Source organism: Scyliorhinus torazame, chromosome 15 (genome assembly GCF_047496885.1).
Source record: "Scyliorhinus torazame isolate Kashiwa2021f chromosome 15, sScyTor2.1, whole genome shotgun sequence".
Taxonomy (NCBI): domain Eukaryota; kingdom Metazoa; phylum Chordata; class Chondrichthyes; order Carcharhiniformes; family Scyliorhinidae; genus Scyliorhinus; species Scyliorhinus torazame.
In genome coordinates this window covers 173,179,422-173,197,386 of record NC_092721.1, presented here as the reverse complement: position 1 = coordinate 173,197,386, position 17,965 = coordinate 173,179,422, and the positions used below count along the sequence as shown (strand labels likewise).

The window sequence follows — 17,965 nt, the reverse complement described above, 5'->3', positions numbered from 1 at the left end:
TTTAGTAGACCTAGGAGTAAGGAGTTTTCGTTTTTCTCCTATGTCCACAAAGTTTATTCGCGAATAGACTTTTTTGTTTTGGGAAGGGCGTTGATCCCGAAGGTGAGGGGGACGGAGTATACGGCTATAGCCATTTCAGATCATGCTCCACATTGGGTAGACTTGGAGATAGGGGAGGAAACAGAAGTGCGTCCACCCTGGAGAATGGACATGGGACTAATGGCAGATGAAGGCGTGTGTCGAAGGGTGAGGGGGTGCATTGAAAAATACTTGGAACTCAATGATAACGGGGAGGTCCAGGTGGGAGTGGTCTGGGAGGTGCTGAAGACAGTGGTTAGAGGGGAGCTGATATCAATAAGGGCACATAAAGGAAAGCAGGAGAGTAGGGAACGGGAGCGGTTGCTGCAAGAACTTCTGAGGGTGGACAGGCAATATGCGGAGGCACCGGAGGAGGGACTGTACAGGGAAAAGCAAAGGCTACATGTAGAATTTGACTTGCTGACAACGGGTACTGCAGAAGCAGTGGAGGAAGGCACAGGGTGTACAGTATGAGTATGGGGAGAAGGCGAGCAGGTTGCTGGCCCATCAATTGAGGAAAAGGGGAGCAGCGAGGGAAATAGGGGGAGTGAGGGATGAGGAAGGAGAGATAGAGTGGGTAGCGGAGAGAGTGAATGGAGTGTTCAAGGCATTCTATAAAAGATTATACGAAGCTCAGCCCCCGGATGGGAAGGAGAGAATTATGGGCTTCCTGGATCGGCTGGAATTTCCTAGGGTGGAGGAGCAGGAGAGGGTGGGACTGGGAGCACAGATCGAGATAGAGGAAGTAGTGAAAGGAATTAGAGTATGCAGGCGGGGAAGGATCCAGGACCGGATGGATTTCCAGTCGAATTTTATAGGAAATATGTGGACTTGCTTGCCCCGCTACTGATGAGAACCTTTAATGAGGCGAAGGAAAGGGGACAGCTGCCCCCGACTATGTCTGAGGCAACGATATCGCTTCTCCAAAAGAAGGAAAAAGATCCGCTGCAATGCGGGTCCTATAGACCTATTTCCCTCCTAAATGTAGACGCTAAGATTCTGGCCAAGGTAATGGCAATGAGGATAGAGGATTGTGTCCCGGGGGTAGTCCATGAGGACCAAACTGGGTTTGTGAAGGGGAGACAGCTGAATACGAATATACGGAGGCTGCTAGGGGTAATGATGATGCCCCCACCAGAGGGGGAAGCGGAGATAGTGGTGGCGATGGATGCCGAGAAAGCATTTGATAGAGTGGAGTGGGATTATTTGTGGGAGGTGTTGAGGAGATTTGGCTTTGGATAGGAGTATATTAGATGGGTACAGCTGCTGTATAGGGTCCCGATGGCGAGCGTGGTCACGAATGGACGGGGGTCTGCGTATTTTCGGCTCCATAGAGGGACGAGGCAGGGGTGTCCTCTGTCCCCATTATTGTTTGCACTGGCGATTGAGCCCCTGGCAATAGCATTGAGGGGTTCCAGGAAGTGGAGGGGAGTACTCAGGGGAGGAGAGGAACACCGGGTATCTCTTTACGCGGACGATTTATTGGTGTATGTGGCGGAACCGGCGGAGGGGATGCCTGAGATAATGCGGATACTTGGGGAGTTTGGAGAATTTTCAGGATATAAGCTGAACATGGGGAAAAGTGAGCTGTTTGTGGTGCATCCAGGGGAGCAGAGCAGAGAAATAGAGGACTTCCCGCTGAGGAAGGTAACAAGGGACTTTCGCTACTTGGGGATCCAGATAGCCAAGAATTGGGGTACATTGCACAGGTTAAACTTAACGCGGTTGGTGGATCAGATGGAGGAGGACTTCAAGAGATGGGACATGGTATCCCTGTCACTGGCAGGGAGGGTACAAGCGGTTAAAATGGTGGTCTTCCCGAGATTCCTCTTTGTGTTTCAGTGCCTCCCGGTGGTGATCACAAAGGCTTTTTTCAAAAGGATTGAGAAGAGTATCATGAGTTTTGTGTGGGCCGGGAAGACCCCGAGAGTGAGGAAGGGATTTTTGCAGCGTAGTAGAGATGGGGGGGGGCTGGCGCTACCGAGCCTGAGTGAGTACTACTGGGCCGCCAACATCTCAATGGTATGCAAGTGGATGGGAGAAGAGGAGGGAGCGGCGTGGAAGAGATTGGAGAAGGCGTCCTGTAGGGGGACTTGCCTACAAGCCATGGTGACGGCGCCGTTGCCGTTCTCACCGAAGAAATACACCACAAGCCCGGTGGTGGTGGCTACTCTGAAAATTTGGGGGTAATGGAGACGGCATAGGGGAAAGACAGGAGCCTCGGTGTGGTCCCCGATAAGAAATAATCATAGGTTTGCTCCGGGGAGAATGGATGGGGATTTGGAACATGGCAAAGAGCAGGAGTAACACAATTGAGAGATCTGTTTGTAGATGGGACGTTTGTAAGTCTGGGAGCGCTGACCGAAAAATATGGGTTGCCCCAAGGGAATGCATTCCTGTATATGCAACTGAGGGCTTTTACGAGGCAACAGGTGAGGGAATTCCCGCAGCTCCCGACGCAGGAGGTGCAGGACAGAGTGATCTCAAAGACATGGGTGGGGGACAGTAAGGTGTCAGACATATATAGGGAGATGAGAGACGAGGGGGAGATTATGGTAGATGAGCTGAAAGGGAAATGGGAAGAGGAGCTGGGGGAGGAGATTGAGGAGGGGCTGTGGGCTGATGCCCTAAGTAGGGTAAACTCATCGTCCTCGTGTGCCAGGCTAAGCCTGATACAATTTAAGGTGTTACACAGGGCGCATATGACTGGAACACGGCTTAGCAAATTTTTTGGAGTAGAGGATAGGTGTGCGAGATGCTCGAAAAGCCCAGCGAATCACACCCACATGTTCTGGTCATGTCCGGCACTACAGGGGTTTTGGGTGGGGGTGACAAAGGTGCTTTCGAAGGTAGTGGGGGTCCAGGTCGAACCAAGCTGGGGGTTGGCTATATTTGGGGTCGCAGAAGAGCCGGGAGTGCAGGAGGCGAGAGAGGCTGATGTTTTGGCCTTTGCAGTAGCCCGGCGCAGGATACTGTTGATGTGGAAGGAAGCCAAGCCCCCGGGTGAGGAGACATGGGTAAATGACATGGCAGGGTTTATAAAGCTGGAACGGATTAAGTTCGTCCGAAGGGGATCGGCTCAAGGGTTCACCAGGCGGTGGCAACCGTTCGTCGAATACCTCACAGAAAGATAGAGGGAATGGAAAAGAAGAAGACAGCAGCAGCAGCCCAGGGGGGAGGGGGGGGGGGGGGGGGGGGGGAGGAACCAGAGGGATTCTCAGGGATGTTAATATACAAGTATAATATGTATAGATTGTTGTTATAGATAATTGTATATTGGACTGTTAAAACATATTTTGGAGAATATTTATCTGGGACAAGGCAGTTGCCATTTAGTTTTGTTTTTGTTTATATATTATTTATTTCCGGTTTATAAAACTGGCCATTGTTATTTATATTGTTATATTACTGTGTAAAGGATACACAATGTACTGTGATGATTGGCCAAAAATTTTCAATAAAATATATTTTTTTAAAAAAACAGAAAAAGAACAATAGACGTTAAACATTAACATAGTGCAAAAATAGATATTTCCCCAAACGGAGTGCAAAAATAGATATTTCCCCAAACGGCTCGGTCTTCACAGACCACTGAAAATAACAAAAAACAAATAAACACAACACTTACACCGCCCCACCTCGGAAAGCTGCTCCTGCCGACATTTTAAATTAAATTTCCCCCAAAAAGTCGACGAACGACTGCCACCTCCGGCAGCACCCTAACATTGAAACCCAGCCAAGTCACTAACCCAGGTCTCTACACTTGGGGGCTTCGAGTATTTCCACATTAACAGGATCCGTCTCCGGGCTACCAGGGAGGCAAAGGCCAGGACGTCGGCCTCTTTCACTCCCTGAATTCCCGGGTCTTCTGACACCCCAAAGATGGCCACCTCTGGACTCGGCACCACCTGGGTTCCTAGCACTTTGGACATTGCACTGGCAAACCCCTGCCAGAACCCTTCAAGCTTCGAGCATGCCCTATGCCCAAAACATATGGACATGGTTTGCTGGGCTTCCCGCACACCTCGCACATGTCTTCTACCACGAAAAACTCGCTCATCCTCGCTGCCATGTGTGCCCGGTGTACCACTTTAAACTGTATTAAACTGAGCCTGGCACATGATGAGGAGGAATCGACCCTACTTAGGGCTTCCACCCATAGTCCCAGCTCTAACTCCCCTCCAACTCCTCCTCCCACTTGCCTTTAAGCTCCGCCACCGGGGTTTCCTCCACCTCCGACAGCTCCTGGTAGATATCCAACATCTTCCCCTCCCTCACCCAGGTACCGGTCACTACTCTGTCCTGTATCCCCCGTGGCGGCAGCAGCGGGAAGGCCACCACCTGCTTCCTCAGGAAGGTCCGCACTTGCAGATACCTAAAGCCGTTCCCTGGCGGCTATTTAAATTTGTCCTCCAGCGCCTGCAGGCTGGGAAAGCTCCCATCTATAAACAGGTCATCCATCCTTCTAATACGCACCCTCTGCCAGCTCTGGAACCCGCCATCCATCATACCCGGCAGGAACCTGTGGTTATTACATATCGGGGACCAGACCGACGCTCCCTCCACCCTCTTGTGACTCCTCCACTGCCCCCAGATCTTCAGTGTCGCCACCACCACCGGACTTGTGGAGTAGCGGGCCGGCGAGAACGGCAGAGGTGCCGTTACCAGCGCTCCCAGACTTTGCATGATGCCACCTCCAACCGTTCTCATGCCGACCCCTCCCCCAATACCCACTTCCTGATCATGGCAATGTTGGCCGCCCAGTAGTCGTTGCAAAGGCTCGGCAGCGCCAACCCACACTCCCCCCGACTGTGCTCCAACAGCACTCTTTACTCACGGGGTCTTGTTCGCCCACAATAATCCCGAAATGATCTTATTAACCCGCTTGAAAAAGACCTTAGGGATGAAGATGGGAAGGCACTGGAATACAAATAGGAACCTGGGGAGGACCGTCATTTTCACGGTCTGTACCCTCCCCACCAGTGCATGTCCCATCTTTTAAAGTCCCCTTCCATTTGTTCCACCAGCCGGGTCAGATCAAGGTTATGCAACAAATCCCACTTCCGGGCCACCTGTATACCCAGGTAACGAAAGCTCATCTCTACCCTCCTCAGCGGCAGCTCCCTCATTCTCTTCTCCTGTCCTTTAGCCTGGATCACAAATAACTCGCTCTTCCCCACGTTCAATTTATACCCTGAGAAACTACCAAATTCTCTTAAAATCCGCATGACCTCCCCCATCCCCTCCAGTGGGTCCGAAATATACAGGAGATCATCATCCGCGTAGAGAGAGACCCAGTGCTCCACCCCCCCCCCCCTTGAAGCCCTCAACGCCATGGTCAGCGGCTCAATGGCTAGAGCAAATAATAACGGGGATAGGGGACACCCTTGCCTCGTCCCCCGGTGCAATTTAAAATACTCCGACCTAAGCCGGTTCGTGCGCACGCTTGCCACAGGCACCTGGTACAGCAATCGCACCCACCGGACAAAACCCTCACCAAACCTATCCAGCGCCTCCCACAGGTACTCCCTCTCCACTCGATCAAAAGCTTTCTCTGCATCCATCGCTACCACAACCTCTGCTTCCACTCCTTCCGAGGGCATCATAACAATATTTAAAAGCCTCCGCACATTAGCATTAAGTTGCCTGCCCTAAACGAATCCAGTCTGGTCTTCCCCTATCACCCCCAGGACACAATCCTCTATCCTCATGGCCAAGATCTTAGCCAATAGCGTGGCATCCACATTTAACAGCGAGATTGGCCTGCAAGACCCACACTGTTCAGGGTCCTTCTCCCGTTTCAGAATGAGTGAGATCGAGGCCTGCGTCATTGTAGGGGAGAGGATTCCCTTTCCTCTCACCTAATTAAAGGCCCTCATCAGCAGCGGGCTCAACACCTCTGAAAATTTTTTAAATTCCACCGGGAAGCCATCCGGCCCCGGAGCTTTCCCCAACTGCATGCCCTCCAGCCCCTTAATAATTTCTTCTATCTCGATCGGTGCCCCCAGCCCCTCCACCAGACCCTCCTCCACCTTCAGGAACCTCAACTGGTCCAGAAATTGCCTTATCCCTTCCGCACCCGCCGGGGGTTCCGACTCATATAATTTGCTGTAGAATTCCTTAAAAACTTAATTCACCCCCTTCGGGTCTGAGACCAAGTTGCCCTTCTTATTCTTTACTCCCCTAATCTCCCTGGCTGCCTCGCTCTTCCTAAGCTGGTGCGCCAGCACCCTGCGCGCCTTCTCCCCATATTCATACACCGCACCTCTAACCTTCCTCAACTGTTCTACCGCTTTCCCTGTAGTCAACAATTCAAACTCCGCTTGCGCTGCTCCCTCAGGAGTCCCGCATCCAGGGCCTCCGCATATTTCCTATCCACCCGGAGTATCCCCTCCACCAATCTCTCCCTTTCCCTCTTTTCTCCATGGGACCGGATCTATACAAGTTCCCCTCTAATAGCTGCCTTCAAAGGCTTACCAGACCGTCGCTGCTGATACCTCTCCCGTGTCGTTTGTTTCCAAATAGTTCTGGATACTCTTATTTACCCGCCCGCAAACCACCTCATCAGTTAACAAACCCACGTCCAGTCTCCACAGCAGACGCTGCCCTCTCTCCTCCCCAAGCCGCAAATCTACCCAGTGTGGGGCATGGTCCGAGACTGTAATCACCGAGTATTCCATCCCAGTCACCTTTGGGATCAACGATCTGACCAGAACAAAAAAATCATTACAGGAATAAACTTTGTGGACATGGGAGAAGGAAAACTCCTTTACCCTCGGCCGTGTAAACCTCCAGGGGTCTACGCCCCCATCTGTTCTATTAAGCCCTTCAGCTCCCTTGCCGCCGCCGGCCTCTTCCCTGTCCTGGATTTTGAGCGATCCAATTCAGGTTCAATGACCGTATTAAAGTTCCCTCCCTTGACCAAGTTGTGTGACTCAAGGTCCGGGATTTTGCCCAACATGCGCTTCATAAAATCCACACTGTCCCAGTTCGGGGCGCAGACATTCACGAGCACCACTCGGACCCCCTCCAGCTTCCCACTCACCATGATATACTTACCCCCTTTATCAGCCACTATTCTCCCAGCCTCAAATGCCACTCGCTTGCTGATCAAAATTGCTACGGCCTGGTCTTCGAGTCCAGCCCTGAGTGGAACACCTGACCCACCAAACCCTTCCTTAATCTCATCTGGTCTGTGACCTTCAGATGTGTCTCCTGGAGCATTGCCACGTCTGTCTTTAGTCCCTTTAAATGCGCAAACACGAGTGCTCTCTTCACTGGCACATTCAGACCTCACACGTTCCAAGGAATCAGCCTGGACGGGGGCTGCTACCACCACCCCCTCCCCCTCTTGCCGACTTGCCATCGCCCTTTTTTGCCCAGCCCCGAGCCCGCGCCCCCTGCTTCCCCGGGCACCCCCTTAAGCAGCAGCCGCCCCCGACCCACCTTTTATTCCCTGAAGAAAATTTCTCCCTTGCCCGCAGAGCAGCCACCTACCCCCTTCCCCCCCCCCTAACACCAGAAACCTAATCTCCCAAATCAGACACCAACTCATACCTCCCCCCCAAACCACGCTTCCGAAAGTCAGATAATCCATGCTGACCACGACAGCCCCCGCCCCTGCCGCCGGTCAGACTATCGCCCTATTGTTCGGACCCCTCTCCCCACATAGAAAAAACCTATTTACAAGATCACATTCCCCAGTAAGTAAACATCAGCTCGCCAAAAGCCATTAGCATAACCATAAAGCCGAACAGACACACCCACTTAAAACAAAACCCAGTCCCCCGAAGGGTAGTGGTAACTTCAGACCCCTCCCCCCCCCCCCCCCGTATCAACAACCTTCTAAACAAGGCGCCCTCCCCCCAACCCGCTCCCTCACCCACGACTAACCACAATCTTGTTTAAAACAGAACAATTACAAACCGCCGTCTTCTCCCATCTTCGAAGCATTAAGTGTCTCTTCACTCGAGGCCAACTTCTTCTCTTTAATAAATGTTCAGACATCTGGCGACTCGAAATAATAGTGTCGGTCCCCGTGCGTTGCCCACAGTCTCGCTGGGTATAACACCCCAAACTTCATCCCCTTCTTAAAGAGGGTCGTCTTTGCCGGGTTGAATCCCACACGTCTCTTGGCCAGCTCCGCACCCAGGTCCTGATAGATGCACACCTCACTATTCTCCCACTTGCTGCTCCGTTCCTTCTTGGCCCATCACAGGACGCGCTCCTCGTCTGAAAATCAGTGAAAACGGACCACCGTGGCCCTTGGCGGGTCATTCGCCTTGGGTTTCCTTGAGGGCTCCGTGCGCTCCATCCAGCTCCAGGAGTCGAGGGAAAGCCCCCGCTCCCATCAATGACTCCAGCATACTCGCTACATACGCTCCCACATTGGGTCCCTCAATACCTTCAGGAAGGCCAACGATTCTTAAATTCTGCCTCCTGGTTCTGTTCTCCAACTTCTCCAGCTTCTCCTGCATCTGCTTGTGGCGGTCCTCTAGCACCTCCACCTTGTGCTCGGCTCCAGTACAGCTATCTCGTCCACTTGGTTAGAGAGTTTTGCTTTTTTAAATTTAGTGTACCCAATTCATTTTTCCCAATTAAGGGGCAATTTAGCATGGCCAATCCACCTACCTTGCACATCTTTGGATTGTGGGGGCGAAATCCACGCAAACATGGGGAAAATGTGCAAACTCCACACGGACAGTGACCCATAGCCGGGATCGAACCTGGGACCTCAGCGCTGTGAGGCAGCAATGCTAGCCACTATGCCACCATGCTGCCCTGGTTGGAGAGTTTCAATTCGCTCTCCTGGATCGCTTTCCACTAGGCTGCCTGAGTCACGACCATTTGGTCGATCGATATTTTCATCGAGTCAAGCGTATCCCTTTGGGGGGGGGGGGGGGGGGGGGGGGAAGAGAAGAGATCCTCCTTACTGATGCTAACTCCACCGATTTAAGTCCACAAACATCCGGGAAAACAAGGTCCGGGAAAACAAAGTCCGAAAGTCCGATTCAGGCAGGAGCTATTGAATGTGCAACCTACTCCTCCATGGCCGCCACCGGAAATCGTATATCTTTGGCCCTAACTGAAAATAGTTTGCTTCTATTTTCCTTCTTTCATAATTTTAAAACTTCTATTATATCTCTCGGCGGTTGTGGCAAGGACTAAACAACATAACGGGCTACAAAGCGAAGCCGAACAGTATCTCTGGCAGCAGCGCACCCCTCCCCGATGAACTCAATGCATTCTATGCTCGGTTCGAGCAGGTAACCAACAATCCGCTGTCGAATGCCCCAGCAGCCCATAATTCACCCATACCCACCATCACAGCTTCCGAAGTCAGATTGGCCTTCCTGAAAGTGAACCCACAGAAGGCGACGGGCCCGGACGGGATCCCTGGTCGTACACTCAGAGCCTGTGCGGACCAGCTGGCAGAGGTATTCGCGGACATCTTTAACCTGTCCCTACTCCACTCCGAGGTCCCCACCTGCTTCAAGAAGACCACCATCATACCGGTACCAAAGAAGAACCAGGCAACGTGCCTCAATGACTACCGACCAGTGGCCCTGACTCCAGTCGTAATGAAGTGCTTCGAGAGGTTGATCATGAAGCGCATCACCTCCATACTCCCAGAACGCCTTGATCCACTGCAATTCGCATACCGCTGCAACCGGTCCACATCAGATACCATTTCCCTGGCCCTACACTCATCCCTAGAGCATCTCGAAAACAAGGACTCCTACATCAGACTCCTATTTATTGACTACAGCTCCGCCTTCAACACCATAATCCCAGCCAAGCTCATATCAAAGCTCCAAAACCTAGGACTTGGCTCCCCACTCTGCAACTGGATCCTCGATTTTCTGACCAACAGACCACAATCAGTAAGGATGAATAACACCTCCTCCACAATAGTCCTCAACACCGGCGCCCCGCAAAGCTGTGTACTTAGCCCCCTACTCTACTCCCTGTACACACACGGCTGCGTGGCAAAACTTGGTTCCAACTCCATCTACAAGTTTGCTGACGATACAACCATAGTGGGCCGGATCTCGAATAACGACGAGTCCGAATACAGGAGGGAGATAGAGAATCTAGTGGAGTGGTGTAGCGACAACAATCTCTCCCTCAATGCCAGCAAAACTAAAGAGCCGGTAATTGACTTCAGGAAGCAAAGTACTGTACACACCCCTGTCAGCATCAACGGGGCCGAGGTGGAGATGGTAGCAGTTTCAAATTCCTAGGGGTGCACATCTCCAAAAATCTGTCCTGGTCCACCCACGTCGACGCTAACACCAAGAAAGCACAACAGCGCCTATACTTCCTCAGGAAACTAAGGAAATTTGGCATGTCCACATTAACCCTTACCAACTTTTACAGATGCACCATAGAAAGCACCCTATCGGGCTGCATCACAGCCTGGTATGGCAACTGCTCGGCCCAGGATCGCAAGAAACTTCAGAGAGTCTTGAACACCGCCCAGTCCATCACACGAACCTGCCTCCCATCCATTGACTTCATCTACACCTCCCGCTGCCTGGGGAAAGCGGGCAGCATAATCAAAGATCCCTCCCACCCAGCTTACTCACTCTTCCAACTTCTTCCATCGGGCAGGAGATACAGAAGTCTGAGAACACGCACGAACAGACTCAAAAACAGCTTCTTCCCCACTGTCACCAGACTCCTAAATGACCCTCTTATGGACTGACCTCATTAACACTACACCCTGTATGCTTCATCCGATGCCAGTGCTTATGTAGTTACATTGTATATGTTGTGATGCCCTATTATGTATTTTCTTTTATTCCCTTTTCTTCTCATGTACTTAATGATCTGTTGAGCTGCTCGCAGAAAAATACTTTTCACTGTACCTCGATACACGTGACAATAAACAAATCCAATCCAATCCAATCCTATTGCTCCATAATTTTAATTAACGTAGACAGCATCCTGGTGAATCTGTATTGTATCTTCTCCAACATCCTTCGGTATTGTGAAATACAATGCTGCACAGAATACTCTGACTGAGTTGTTAAACTCATCATTAGCTTTTGGCATTTATATTATTTACCTGAAGATTTTTTGAAAAGTGTAATGGTTTCTAGTTTTCAGCAGCCTAACAACCAGACATTCTGTCTTTAATGTTTTGTGACCAAGTCCTTCTGCTCTTCGATGATACGGAACCTTCTTTCATTTAGACAGTAATTACTGCTATTAATTATTTTACCAAAATGCACCACTTTCCCTATACTGACACTGAATTCTAAGTAACACTTTTAAGCCCAAGAACATTTTTTGCAGTTCTTTTTTGTCTTCTAACCTACCTGTAATTTTACAATTCAGCAAAGCTGATATGAATCCCCCTAGGTGTATATAGTGTCCGGCGCATTGTGTAGACTCTGCATCAGCCAGTTGACCAGAGGCTGCAAGGGCACATATGCAAGCCTTGCATTTGAGCTGTGGATCTCCAGTGGCATTTCTGATTCAAGGAAGGCCTGTGTCTGGCATTATCCCAGAAGCAATAATGGCAACACCTGGACTGTTGCGCCTGGTGTTGCGTGGGATGTTTTCAGCACTTTCTTGCTTTTGCCTGGCTTCGAGGGGGGGGGGGGGCAGGGAAACTATGATCCAGTAATCTGGAGTGAGAGCCAAAATAAACCTACGTGACCTAGCTAACATGAAAATAGTTCGGACGTGACCAGAATTTGCGAGAGGGGAGGTTTTGGAGCAGTTGAAAAAAGGTGAACCCAAAAGCTGGAGCGGGGAGCAGAGAGAAGGAAACATAAGACGAGAGTGACTGTCCTTGACATCAAGGCAGCATTTGATCGGGTATGGCATCAAGGAGCCCTAGAAAACTGGAGTCAATCGGAATCAGGGGGAAAACTCTCCACTAGTTGGAGTCATACCTAGCAGAAGCAAGATGATTGTGGTTATGGAGATCAGTGAGTTCAGCCCAAGGACATCACGGCAAGAGTTCCTCAGGGTAGTGTCCATAGAAGAACAAAGAACAATACAGTACAGGAACCAACCTTGGCCAAAACCCTCAGCACTTCCAGGAACCGTATCTCTCTATACCCATCCTATCCATGTATTTGTCAAGATGCCTTTTGAACGCCGTTAATTTATCTAAAACCATACCTATGGAGCTGCTGGACAATCACAAAGTTCCCCATCGGGAAATTGAACTCTGATCTCACGCGTGACAGGCGGGGAACAAACCACGATATTGACGAGGAACTGTCATCTTCAGCCGCTTCATCAATAACTTTCCTTCCAACAAAAGGTCAGACGTGGGGATGTTCGCTGATGATTACACAATATTCAGCACCATTTGTGACTCCTCAGACACTGAAGCTGTCCACGTGAAAATGTAGCAAGACCTGGACAATATCCAGGCTTGGGTTGACAAGTAACAGTCACATCACACAAGTGCCAGACAATAACCATGTCCAATAAGAGAGAATCAAACCATTGCCCATTGACATTTAATGGCATTATTCCTGGGGGTTGCCATTAACCAGAGATTGAACTGGACCAGCCATATAAATACTGTGGCTACAAGAACAGGTCAGAGGCTGAGACACCTGTAGTGAGTAACCCCTCGTCTGACACCATCCAGGACAAAGCAGCCAGTTTGATTGGCACCCCTTCCACAAATCTTCTGTCCCTCCACCACCGACCGCACATTATCAGCAGTGTGTACCATCTATACGATGCACCGCAGAAACACACCAAAGTTTCCTTGGGTAGCACCTTCCAAACCCACAACTACTACCATCTAGAAGGACCCAGGAACATCACCTCCTAGAGGTTTCCATCCAAGTCACTCACCATCCTGACTTGGAAATATATTGTCATTCCTTCACTGTCACCCTCCCTAATAGCACAGTGGGTATATGCACACCACATGGACTGCAGTGGTTCAAGAAGGCAGCTTATCACCACCTACTCAATGGCAAATAGGGATGGGCAACAAATGCTGGCCTAGCCAGCGAATCCGACATCCTGTAAAATTAGTTTTAAAAAATTATTTTTAAATGAACTGACTGACCTGAAATTGCACTGAGGGTTCAGCTAAAGGGGATTCTGATGGATCCTTGCCATCAATACGGTCAGGTGGCAAGTCGTTAGCTCTACTGCCCCTTAGCGCCAGGGACCTGGGTTCAATTCCAGCCTTGGGTGACTGCGTGGAATTTGCACTTTCTCTCCATGGGTTTCCTCCAGGTGCTCCTGTTTCCTCCCACAATCCAAAGATGTGCAGGTTAGGTGTATTAGCGATGCTAAATTGCCCCTTAGTATCCAAGGATGTACATCCGGTGGAGTTACGGGGGATGGGGTGGGGTGTGAGTCTCAGTATGGTGCTCTTTCAGAGGATTGGTGTTGATTCAACAGGGCAAATGGCCTCCTTCTGCAATATAGTATTTCTGTGGTTCTATGAGCAAAGTGGAAGAGATTCTAAAGTAGTAAATAATTTTGGTGGAGCAAGCCCGTTGAACTGGAGTTGGTTGGAAGCTGAAGAAAAGGAATTTTATTATACAGAATTCTACCCACGGTCGCAGCTTTATGAGGGACTGTGTGGCTGAAATCACTGCCATATATGCTGGGTTCCACAAGCTCTATCTTTGTTATATCAATTTAATTTTAATTTACAGTTTATATTGAATTTGCCTTTTAATTCATATTTAAATGTTGATTTGTTTTGACTGTTAAAGTAAAAGTTTTAAAAATGAAATCTTGTCCACTGGTATCCTTGATAGAGTTGTTGGTTAAATTTGGTTCTTTTGTTTTCTTGGTCTAAATGGGGATCATAACAACATCCACAGTGGACATATTTAACTGTTTCCCAGACTGTTATTTAGGATCTCTAAAGCAGTAGTCCAATAACATGTAGCAGATTGAGTGGTTTCCTAAAAACCACACTTGATACGATATTGCCACAGGAATGTTCTCCAGATAGCAACAGAAACAGATGGGATTTAATTCTACCTTCATTCTACCCTTTTACCCCCAATCAAAGAGTCGTCCCCTGTAAAGTGGAAAGAAGTGCTGAACAGGCCACATCATGACTAATGTGTACTAAAGTACTAAAACCATCATGTTAAAGCTTCAACACTATTGCAAAGACATTGTAACAGGAGATAAAATGAGATGTGCCAGATTCCATGACAGAATAGGAAAAAAAATGAGATGCCATTGTGAATATCAGACATATTCTTGGGAGATTGAAAGGATAATACTCTTCCCAGTGAGCCTCAACAAATTCACTGACAAACTGATTAAAATATTCCTTTCCGTCATATTTCAAAAAGGATTGATCATGGACATATTACCACTAAATGAACACAAAGAGGAAACTATTTTGGAAACAATACTGAATCGAGAAAAATATAGTCCCAATAAAACCAAACTACAGTTATAAGCAGATATGTATTTTACTCTTCTGAAAAATACAATTTCACAACAATTGCTGATAAGTTAACAGAAAACAACCAAAACCAAAATGAATACTTAGTCCACCATCTAAATATATTTCTACTACATTACAACCATGACTAAACTAAGTACATAAGCCTGAGATCATAAAAGCCATGATATGAATGCAAATTATTTATGAAAAGGAATCGATTTATACGCTGTTCGTGTCAAAATTAAAATTTATATCTGAAATATATCAACATTATTCTTCAAAATTTTATTTTCTTACAGTCCAAACATATATACTCTTAGTAACTTTGTTACCACCATATAATGTGTTCATCAGAATATAGAACCAAAGCCAACTGACAAATCAGCTCTCTTATCATAGGTTTATGTTCACATCTACAGCAAACTTTTTATTGTCGTACAAGGAGAATTTTATTTTATTTTTTTTAAAAAGAGTGCTCGTAAGTGGGAGGGTATTCAATACTACTACTTTTTGGTCAAAAATTATCTGATGCTTTTTTACAACTCTAGTCCAACTGATTTTAAACAACATAAGAGATAAGTTTTTTTCTCCAAGTCAAAGCGGCAGTGAAACACATCTCGGTAAGAAGTCTCATTCCATTTCAAGAATATGAAAATTTTGGTTTTACTCAAATTGAGGAAAAATATTATATTTTTATAAAAATTACTGATATGCTGATGGAATATCATACTCTCTGCATTTGCAAACTTTGTGAACTCTAGCCTCAAGTTTCTGCTATAATTTAAACATGGCCTATTACTTCATAACTTTCTAACTCACTTACAGCTACCTTTAAATCTCTTGAATGGAAAACTTACAATCGGTCATATCTACTGTATAATCTGTTGAATAAGTCATTTCCAGGTCACACAAATGACCATAAATAGAATCCCTAATTCAAAGCAATGATATGAGAGCTGTTGCCAAGCTGACACACAAACATTCTAAGTTAGTTTGCTGCAAGTAAAATGTATTTAAAAAAAAGACGTTTGCATGTGACAATGACAAGTGCAGGTGTTTCCTGATAATTTACTATATAATCTAAATTTGTACTGTGATCTAAAGCAGACATTTATTTACAAATAAGAACCGTCAGATAACCCAACAAGTGGTGTCTCTACAGTCTGACGCAAAACTACAATTTAAAATAAAGGCACCAACAAAACTGGTTTGAAGAATTATTAATTCACGATACATGAAGTTTTAAATAAATAGTACACAGCTATTTGCAGCCAATGTTCAAAAAGTACCATACAGCAAGAAAAGTGAACACATCATTTTGATTCTGCCACCCACATGCAGAGTACAACTAGAATTGTATTCCTGCTCATGTTTACACAGTGCCTACATTAGCATCAATCATAGTTTAGCAAAGGAAATTTAAAACAGTTTGATTATTTTTTTCTAGGTCTCAAAAATAAAGCAATCAATGAAAAATCATCTCTTGAAATAAATATGAAAATATAAATAGTAACCTTAAGTAAATAGAACTCACAACACCTGTGAATATTCTCACATGTTTAATGCAATGGAACACGAGAACACTCTTTCAAATAAGCGAGAAGTGAATACAAGTAAGAGAAACAGATTCCAAACATGTTTAATTGTGTAATGAGGATAACTTATGGAGGAATTTTCAGTTTGGCACATCTGTTACAGTCATAGTTTGGCCAACACGAGGAGGCAATTATTTAATACTCCCACAATTTGGGATATTTTTGTTCTGTTCTAGTTAAAAATGTTGGGAATCTTACCTCAGATCTTCCAGTAAATCACATTCCCCCTGATGCTTTGCCTGAAGTTTAGTCATTTGCTCAGCATGGATGTTTCTTAGTTCTTGAGTAACTTTTACCTTTGATAAAGAAGAAACACACTGTTGGTTTAAAAGCTAACAAAGCTAACACACATAAAATGAGTTCCAACCAAACCCACCAGCTTGATTGAAAGAACGCGTTAAACAAGCACACAAAACGTCGACATTTGGTAAAATGTTTTGCTAATTTACGAATTAAATTTCCCCAGAAAGAGCATAAACATCTCTACGTCTGAGAGGCAGCATAACATTTCACAAATTAGTCAAACATTTCACGTGGAAATTTTAAAGCAGCAATGGCCATTTAAACCCTCACAATCAATTCTACACCGTGACATTTCCGCCAAAAGGTCATTATGATTTAAAAGATAAATGCATTCTGCCTACTTCCCATAAAGCGGCCTTCCTTGAAATGTCCACTCTGATTTCAAGCGTCTTAAAAGGACCAAATTGTGCACACAGTGTGGTCTGTACTTCGACGCTTCCACGAAGCAACGCAACAACAACAGAAAACGCAAGTTTTCACACAAAAAATAATCCGGTCAGCCTGCAGAGAGAGAGAAAAATAATAACCCCCCCTCCCCTCCCCTCTTTCACATGTAAATATCTCTACAATCATCGGGACTGCAAACCCAACCACACACTCTTACATTTCTAAACACAAACACCAAAATAAAAATCATGCTGACAAGAAATGATCTAGAAATGCCTCACCGCAGTAACTCAAAGGGTAAACATATGGACACTTTATCTAATCCAAAACATAAATCCAGAGGGTGTTTTTAAAATCTGAACACTAGGGACATTGTATCCCCCCCCCCCCCCTTCTCGAATACGACATTTCTTCACACACACAGTCAGTGAATAAAGATGTCTGTTTCGGGGAGCTCACCTTTCTCGGAGGAGGCTGCATGTCGATGAAATGACGGGAATCATAAATCCGACGTTGAGAAGATGGAAAGGAAAAGCCGAGGAGATAGGGAGCCGCCGCTGGGAGAGAGAAGGAATGAGATTGGGGGGGGGGGACAGAAAAGGGATGAAAAGGAAGGAAATTGCGGTGGGGGGGGGGGGGGGGTGTTGCTCGTTTCAGAGAGTCACAGGGAGGAAAGAAAAACAGAAGACACCTCAGCGTGATTTCCCCGGATTTGACTGAGAGTCACTCCGGCACCGCCATGATATCCTCCCCCCCTCCTCCTCCTCCTCTTCTCACACACCAACACTCCAGTGAACAGACTCAATGAGTGAGAGAGAGAAAAAAAATACCGGAGAAGGCGAGGGGAGATAGAGGGAGGGAGGCGTTCAAACACCAACTCCGAGGATCCCCCGCTCAATAGCGACTTACAGCGGCTGCGCTCGGAATCAGACGGCCAGGAGCGGGAAAGGGGGCGGGCGGCGGTGGTGAAAAAATGTCTTCGTGTCATCGGCGTCAGCGCCGCCCGGGAGCCCGCTAGGCCTCGGCCGTCGCTATGGGCAACCAGCTCGGCGCCGGGGGTGGGGAATACTGGACGACAATCGAGCTGGATCCTCTTGATCGATCGATCGGTTAGTCGCTCGCAGACGCGGTCTGGAAGTCGGAGGACTAATCGGATGGGTCGAGGCTCCGGTGCAGGCGCCAGCTAACCGGACCC

The 17,965-nt window shown here is 47.5% G+C and overlaps 1 protein-coding gene across 1 annotated transcript in view; it reads right to left on the bottom strand.

Annotated features, from left to right (window-relative positions):
* The window catches only part of LOC140391992 (F-BAR and double SH3 domains protein 2-like), a 346,281-nt gene extending 328,362 nt beyond the window's left edge, over positions 1 to 17,919 (bottom strand). The window contains 2 exon segments of the mRNA XM_072477113.1: positions 16,279 to 16,376; positions 17,230 to 17,919. Coding sequence (XP_072333214.1) covers positions 16,279 to 16,376; positions 17,230 to 17,250 — 119 coding nt within the window. The 5' untranslated portion in view covers positions 17,251 to 17,919.
* Between the last annotated feature and the right edge of the window lie 46 nt (positions 17,920 to 17,965).